Raw genomic sequence first — 8141 nt, 5'->3', positions numbered from 1 at the left:
CAACCGCTCCACTGAGAAAACAAGGCCACATTGATTTCATGCTGAGTATATTATGCCAATAGTGGGCGGATAGCCATGAGCAAGTACTGCAAAAGCGTACGCATTTGGTCTGACCCCATGCACCGGGCCCATTTCTGACAAGCGCAAATAGCATCACGATTCATGGGCTGCCAAGTCACAATTCATGCATACGAACGATACCATTAACACTGATAAAACGCGCAGGTTCTGCTGTTCAGGGAGAATGGTAGGTCGCCACATAGTGACGAGCACATCAATATGGAGCAACATGGAAGACGAGTAGGCCGATGTGGGTCAGTATGGGACGCCGAGTTCGTCCCCTGCGGCATCATCATGGACGACGGATTACAGTTGTACTGCCACAGTACATGCAACGATTACTTCCTTGTTGTCCCTTTATCTAGCGGAAGCCACCACGCTGTATAAAGACAATGCACGATGCTATAAAAATATCAGGTTAGGCTAGACCCTCATTTCAGCACAATCTTCGATACGAGAGCACAACTGTCGGCTCAACAGTCATTTGGATCACACACTACGCCACCGGTAACGAATCGAATCGTGGCCAATCCGGAAAGGCAAAACACTCCTCATCACGCGACGCCCCTAGCATTGACACAAATGTGCAGATTGCAGTGTAACTTGACGCTTTATGTGCTGCCATCTCAGCTGCAAGAGTACGAACTAGCGGACTATGGTGCAATGCGCGTCATGGTTTGTTCCGTATTTTGATGCGCATTTGTTTGCACTTCTATTTGTTTAAAACAATTTTGCACTTCTTGATCAATATGCTGCAGTTCTGCGATTAGCAATGGCGCAGCCCGTATCAATATGCATACATGCTAAAAAATATTCACCCTAACCCTTCTCACACAAAATCTATCGAAAACAATGGACCAGCACCCGTCATGACAGGAAAACATCACCCCATTCTCCCATGCATGGCCGAACACATGCTAAAGACCAATTGTTTTCAATGCATTAACACTACCCCATCACCACGTGGCAAGAATCAAGTCAAGCACAGCCCGCCGAGCCGTGGGCAATCACCGTGCGGTACCGCCATCTATCGGGAGCAAAAACAGTGGAAGTCTGCCTGGCTGCAACGCGAGGGTGCCACACGCAAAGGTTCGGACGCGTGGCGCACACGGGAACTGTTGGAGAGGCGTTGTAGAACACTGGCCGGGTTGGGACTTGTACATACCTTGAAACATGAGCCTCAGTGATTTGTTCAGACGCGTCCGGGAAACGCCTTGATAACAGATAACACGGGGCTTCGTGGGCGGCGTAATTCCATGAGCTTCATTTGCACTCTGCTTACCATTTCTACCAGACCCCGTTCTTACCATTAGCGGGCTTGCCAGCAGCCTCGCGTAAGAACGCAACGGAAATAACTCCTGTGTCCTCGCGTCAGTTGCTAATCTCAAATAATCTTCCCATCCTTTGCCACTTTTCCGTCTCCGAACCATCGCCGGAATATGCCGCAATGAGCACTCAACAGCGCTCAGTCACGGCTGAAGAAAGCCCTTCTTGCCATCGCCGTGGATACACAGACTTCCCAACCGATGTCTGATCCCATCATCTCGTCCACGACATCGATACCGGGGCAGAAGCTCCTCTCGCGCCGTCCACCGCCCGCCGTCTGCCGCTCACTTGACATCGTCGGCGTACCATTGGCCGAAGCGCTGGACAGCGCGCCCCCACTCGACCATCTCGGCGCGCAGCCTGTCTCCGGACGCCTTGTCGGGCGTGAACACGCGGCCCACGCGCCGGAGCGCGTCCACCTCGGCCTCGTCGCGCCACACGCCGGCGGCCAGGCCGGCCAGCGCCGCCGCGCCGCGCACCGACGTCTCCACGTCGGCCGGCCGCTCCAGGCGCACGTCGAGCACGTCCGCCGCCAGCTGACACACCAGGTCATTGTTGGCCACGCCGCCCGACACGCGCACGTGGTGCAGCGGGAACGCCGCCTCGGCGCGCATGCTGTCGTACAGCTGACGCAGCCGGAACGCTATCGCCTGCAGGATGGCGCGCGTCAGGTGCGCACGCGTCGTCGCTGCCGTCACGCCAATGAAGCCGGCCGCCGCCTTGAAGTCGTTGACGGGCGCCGCGAGGCCGGAGAAGGCCGGCACGAACAGTACGCCGCCGGCGTCAGGCACCGACGCGGCCAGCGCCGCCGTCTCCTCCACGGCGTCGTACAAGCCCACCTGGCGTCCCCAGAGCACGCTAACGGCCGTGTCGCCGGCCGAGCCCTCAGCCATGAAGACCACCTCGTCGCCTCGCTGCCAGGCGACGGCCGGGTACAGGCCCCGCACCGACGTGTGCGGACTCGCGCCCGTGTTCACGTCCATGAACGAGCCGGTGCCGAGCGTAACGGCCACGTCGCCGCGGCGCGCGTAGCCGGCGCCGAACAGCGACGCGCCCTGGTCGCCGATGACGCAGCCGAGGGGCACAGCGGCGCCGAGCAGGTCGGCTCGCGTGGCGCCGAAGTCGTGCGTGGTGGACACGACGCGGGGCAGCATACTGGGCGGCGCCACGCCGAACATGAAGCGTGCATAGCCGGACCAGCACATGAGGTACGGGTCGTAGAAGCCGGTGACGGAGGCTTGTGGTGCGGTCGGACACGTGCAGTCCTTCCGCCGGTGAGCCGGTACAGACAGGTACGGTCTCGACCGTGCCGAAGAGCGCCTTCTCGCGCGCGATGTCCGCCTTCAGCGAGGCTACGTTTTGCATGCACCAAAGCAGGCGCATCGTCACCTGGGAATAGACGGGAGAGTGAGGGGCGGTCTGTGGTAGGGAGGGAGTGGCGGTCTGTGTTAGGGAGTGAGGGCCGATCTGCGGTAGCGTGAGGGGAAGTTGCGGTAGAGAGCGAGGGGTAGTCCGTGGAAGAGAGTGAGGGGCGGGCCGGGGTACGGAGTGAGGGATGGGTTGTGGTAGAGAGTGGGGGACGGTACGTGGCGGAGAGTGAGGGGCGGTCGGTGGTAGTGTGGGGGCGGCCCAAGGGTGGAATTCATTGGTACGAGACAACTATAGCGGATTCCTGCATATGTGTATAGTAGCCTCACAAGCAACAGCTCGTCATCTTAACCTGACCCGGAAGGTCTTCTTGTCGAGCGGGAATGTTTACACGAGGTAGGAAAGGTCAACAGACTGTACACCCTCAGGGTTTCACCCCATTAGGTGCCGAACATATCTAGAGACGAGACCCATCCTGATTGGCCATTCATTCGCAACTTTCATAGCAAAGGTAAAAATTCCACACATCAAAACACAGCTTCAAGAACAGAAATGTTGTCTGGGCTCGGCAGCGAAGTAGTCGATGCCTGAGAACCCTCCCCACGACATCAACTTCAGGTAGACCGTGGCATAGAATCCAGGCTCCCTTTCGCCGGGCGGCAATCCCACAGGCACCACTGCATTCCTCCCAGACCGCTCTCACGCGACAGGCCATCGGGCCGCACCACGTCGGCGCGGACGGGGCAGTCAGCTGACCAGCCCAGTGACGTCACCGTCCCACCTGCTGGTTCATCAGGCGCAGCACGCTGACAGCCTGGAGGCGCGGGTTGCCCGTCACCTTGTGCAGCAGCCAGGCGGCGTGTGCCGGCAGCCGGAACATCAGTGAGCTGCAACCGGAGACGCCACGTCAGAGGCGGCGGTCAGAGGCGGCGGTCAGAGGCGGAGGTCAGAGGCGGCGGTCAGAGGCGGAGGTTAGAGGCGGCGGTCAGAGGCGGCGGTCAGAGGCGGGGTCAGAGGCGGCGGTCAGAGGCGGCGGTCAGAGGCGGCGGTCAGAGGCGGCGGTCAGAGGCGGCGTCAGAGGCGGAGGTCAGAGCGGAGGTCAGAGGCGGAGTCAAGGCGGAGGTCAGAGGCGGCGGTCAGAGGCGGCGGTCAGAGGCGGAGGTCAGAGGCGGGTCAGAGGCGGCGTCAGGGCGGCGGTCAGAGGCGCGGTCAGAGGCGGGCGGTCAGAGGCGGCGGTCAGAGCGCGGTCAGGGGCGCGGTCGAGGCGGCGGTCAGAGGCGGCGGTCAGAGGCGGCGGTCAGAGGCGGCGGTCAGAGGCGGCGGCGTCAGAGGCGGCGTCAGAGGCGGCGGTCAGAGGCGGCGGTCAGAGCGCGGTCAGGCGGTCAAAGAGGCGGTCAGAGGCGGGCGGCGTCAGAGCGCGCCAGCGGCGGTCAGAGGCGACGGTCAGGGCGGCGGTCAGAGGCGGCGGTCAGAGGCGGTCAGAGGCGGCGGTCAGAGGCGGCGGTCAGAGGCGGCGGCCAGAGGCGGCGGCCAGAGCGGAGGTCAGGCGGTGTCAGAGGCGGGTCAGGGCGTGGTCAGGAGCGACGGTTAGGCGGCGGCCAGAGCGGTGGTCAGAGGCGGCAGTCAGAGGCGGCGGTCAGAGGCGGCGGTCAGAGGCGGAGGTCAGGGCAGCGGTCGGAGGCGGCGGTCAGAGGCGGTGGTCAGGAGCGACGGTCAGGAGCTGCGGTCGGAGGCTGCGGTCAGAGGCGGCGGTCAGAGGCGGCGGTCAGAGACAGCGGCAAGAGGCGGCGGTCATAGGCGGAGGTCAGAGGCGGCGGTAAGAGGTGGAGATCAGAGGCGGCGGTCGGAGGCGGCGGTCAGAGGCGGCGGTCAGAGACAGCGGTAAGAGGCGGCGGTCATAGGCGGAGGTCAGAGGCGGCGGTCAGAGGCGGCGGTCAGCGGCGGCGGTCAGCGGCGGCGGTCAGCGGCGGCGGTCAGAGGCGGTGGTCAGAGGCGGCGGTCAGAGGCGGAGATCAGAGGCGGCGGCATCAGTGGAGGCAATCAGACGCGGCGACGACTCGGGCTCCACCAACACCGGCTCGGCGGGCGGCCGGTGGGCCAGCGCGTCGGAGCTCCACCCCGAGCTCCGACTCTCTGGTATGAGTCAGCTACGACTCCGGGTCAGGGGAGGGCGCTGGGGCACGACGCTGGTAGCGGGAACTCAGGTGCGAGGTGTCGGTAAGAAGCTCATCAGGTGTCAGTGGCGTTGAGTGCCAGCAACCCAGAAACACAACGCCACCTGGTGTTGAGGTGCTGGCGCGTTGAAGAACCAGTGGGGAAGCGTAGCAGCACTGGAGAGGCCGTTTTAGCGCGGCGCCAGCGCGGTGGCGTGCTAGGTGGCAGCATCGGGCGCGGCGGCAGCAGGTCAGGGGGGCGTTGGTGGATGGGGCAGCGATGGCGTCTGGCGCCAGGTTGGTGCTGCAGGAGGGACAGGACGATTCGTTTGAACCGAACCGAGCTCAGATTATACCACATAGCATGGTTGGTGGCAGGAAAGCGAAGCAATGGAAGCCGTCAGCATGCGTAGCCGCAAGCTCTGGTCCTACAGCTTTACAATGCGACAGCATTCTTGGACAGCACTCACGTTTCGATCATACGTCATCATGGGCTTCCCAGAATCATAAACAGACGGCTCTTAGCCACGAAACGATGTAAATTGACTGCCTGCTGCTTCAGGGACTTTTTACTGACGCGTTCCAAGATTGGACCAGATCGCTGGCCCTTCTGTCGTTCCAGCAGACGATGTTGTGGTAGTGTTTGCCGGTTTCCCGACTCCAGGTGGTGAAAGAAGCACGCTGAGTGCTGATCCCCAGGGTCGCAATCTGGCGGAAACACGGCAAAATTGGTCGAGCGACAAATAAGAGGCAAACACGTTACGAGCGAGCGACACCGAGGGCTCAGTGTGCGACACAGCGAGCTCGACAGTCAGCACAGCGACCCAGCATGCGACAAAGGAACTCAGCAGGTCACACAGGCGCTCAACAGGCGAAATATGGATTCAAAGGCTGACAAAGCGGACTCAACAGGCCATGCAAATTGTCAGATTACACGAGGGATTAGTAGACCTTACAAGAGCTCAATACGCGATACAGGGACCCCGACACGTCACACATGCCACACACAGGCGACCCACCGGGCAACACAGGTGACCCAGCCGGCAACACAGGTGACCCAGCCGCAACACAGGTGGCCCAGCCGGCGATACAGGAGGCTGCGCTAGCGACACAGGTGACCCAGCTGGTAACACAGGGGGTTGCGCTAGCGACACAGGTGACCCAGCTAGCGACACGGGTGTCCCAGCTAGCAACACAGGGGGCTGCGCCAGCGACACAGGTGACCCAGCTGGCGATACAGGTGACCCAGCTGGCAACACAGGTGACCCAGCTAGCGACACAGGTGGCTGCGCCGGTGCCACAGGGGCTGCGCCGGCGACACAGGGGGTAGCGTCGGCGCCGCGGCGGGCTCAGAAGACAGCCCATGAGAGAGGAAGTGGCCCCGCGGGCAGCAGAGGCCGCTCCGGCCGCACCCACCTGGTCGGCGGTGAGTCCGGCGTCGCTGATAGCGCCGCGAATCACCTCACACACGGCCTCGAACAGCTGGTCCGGGTCGATCTCGACATGCTCCGGCTGCGGGTAGAGCAGGCGCACGGGCCGCCGGCAGAGGCCGCGCCGCTCCATGCGCCGGTCCAGCACCACGCAGCGCACCGACGTCGTGCCCACGTCCAGGGCGGCGACGAACGGGCCGCCGGGTGGCGCGGCGCGGCTCGCGGCGGCGCGCTCGTCGCCTTCGGAGGCACCGCCGACGTCGCCACCGCCGGCGGACTGACCGCCTGTCGCTGAGCCAGTGTTGGAGTCCGGCCTGCCGTCGGGGCTCTCTACCGGCCTCGGGCTGTCAGTGAGCGGACCTTGGTCTTTGCTTAACTTCCTGAGGAGACTCGCGAGGTTAGCTGTCAGCTCCGGATTTACTTCCGACGGGGAGGCTTCGCGACGTGTCGCGGCGGCACTTGAGACCTCTGAGGCAGTTGCCTGAGAGGGGTACGCCTGTCGGCTCTTAGCGTTGCCATCCCAGGCCTCCGGGGTCTCTTCCACGGCCGCGGAGAAGTCGCCCCCGCCGGACGACATCGCTTCTGACTGCAGACCGCGGTCTGAGCTCCCCGGCGGCTCCTCAGCTCCGGCCGATCAGCTCAGAGGCCGCGCGACTTCCGCGAGCACCTCCCCCGCCAGACGCTCCGCAGGCTCGGCCGGCTCGGCACGATCGCACACTGCCGCTCTGCCGGCCACTAACTGAGCCGCCGCCCCGAGTGCTTCTCCGCAGTCGCCGGCGGCTGGACAGGCTCTCGCGGGCCCTCCGCGCGGCAGCCGGGGGCGAGGTCGCTCGCGGCGATGCGCCCGTCGGGGCTCCAGTGACTGAGTCTCCCCGTCGGCGGTCCTCGCCGCGTGTCGTCACCTGCAGCAGGCACAACGGTGCACTGGGCGGTGACGGACTGATAGGACGGACCCGCCGGCTCACCCCGCCGACGGCCGGCTGAGCCGGCGCGTCGGCCTACTGACCCGGCGGCCAACGGTTGCGAACCGGGTCCGAACTACTGGCCCGGACCCGTAGCTGGCAATAGCATTTGGTTTTTCAGCGTGACACCAACGGAGTATGACCACATCAAGAGGCAGATAAAATAGCTGGCGATAGTATTTAGTTTTTCAGCTTGACACCAATGGAGTATGACGACATCAAGAGGCAGATAAAATAGCTGGCGATAGTATTTAGTTTTTCAGCTTGACACCAATGGAGCATGACCACATCAAGAGGCAGATAAAATAGCTGGCGATGGTATTTAATTTTTCAGCTTGACACCACCGGAGTATGACGACATCAAGAGGCAGAGTCGCCCGCCGAGCATAACGCATGTCGGCAACACAGCTTAAGTTGAGTGTGCGGTGAAGGCTGAAGGAACATCGCAGAAACATGAAATGCGAATTAATTTTATTCATATGAAACTCACTGATTGATTGCATGTCCCGGCAGACTAAAACTAATAATCTAATCAACCAGCTATAGTGCATTTATGATTTAAGTGTTTCCTTGCTTCAGTACCCTGATTCCAGGCGGGAAATGCAGAAACATGCCTACACAGCCACCGACCCCAACTATACGTCGCTCAGAAACGCGAAATCTTGCTGCTCTCGCCCTAAAACCATAACGGGAAACCACGCCGAGCTGAAACCAAAGATGACACTGGTGTCGGACGCCCGGCGTTTGTGACAGAAGGAGGCAAGGCAACAGAAGACGGAGGGGAGACGGAAGAGGTGGTTGACCCCCACACAACTGTCGCGTTCCACAGCAGGCAAAAACGG

The 8141-nt window shown here is 62.1% G+C and overlaps 1 protein-coding gene across 1 annotated transcript; it reads right to left on the bottom strand.

Annotated features, from left to right (window-relative positions):
* Nucleotides 1-270: 270 nt before the first annotated feature.
* On the bottom strand, nt 271-6914 carry LOC119099704 (putative glycerol kinase 5). The gene is given in 6 exon segments (XM_037222771.1): nt 271-2621; nt 2623-2775; nt 3536-3641; nt 5485-5615; nt 6324-6577; nt 6797-6914. Coding segments are annotated over 6 exon segments (1713 nt in total). The 3' UTR covers nt 271-1670.
* Between the last annotated feature and the right edge of the window lie 1227 nt (nt 6915-8141).

The sequence above is a fragment of the Pollicipes pollicipes genome, unplaced genomic scaffold (assembly GCF_011947565.3).
Source record: "Pollicipes pollicipes isolate AB1234 unplaced genomic scaffold, Ppol_2.1 Scaffold_2555;HRSCAF=2994_pilon_pilon_pilon, whole genome shotgun sequence".
Classification (NCBI taxonomy): Eukaryota; Metazoa; Arthropoda; class Thecostraca; order Pollicipedomorpha; family Pollicipedidae; genus Pollicipes; species Pollicipes pollicipes.
This window is presented reverse-complemented; position numbering and strand designations above follow the sequence as displayed.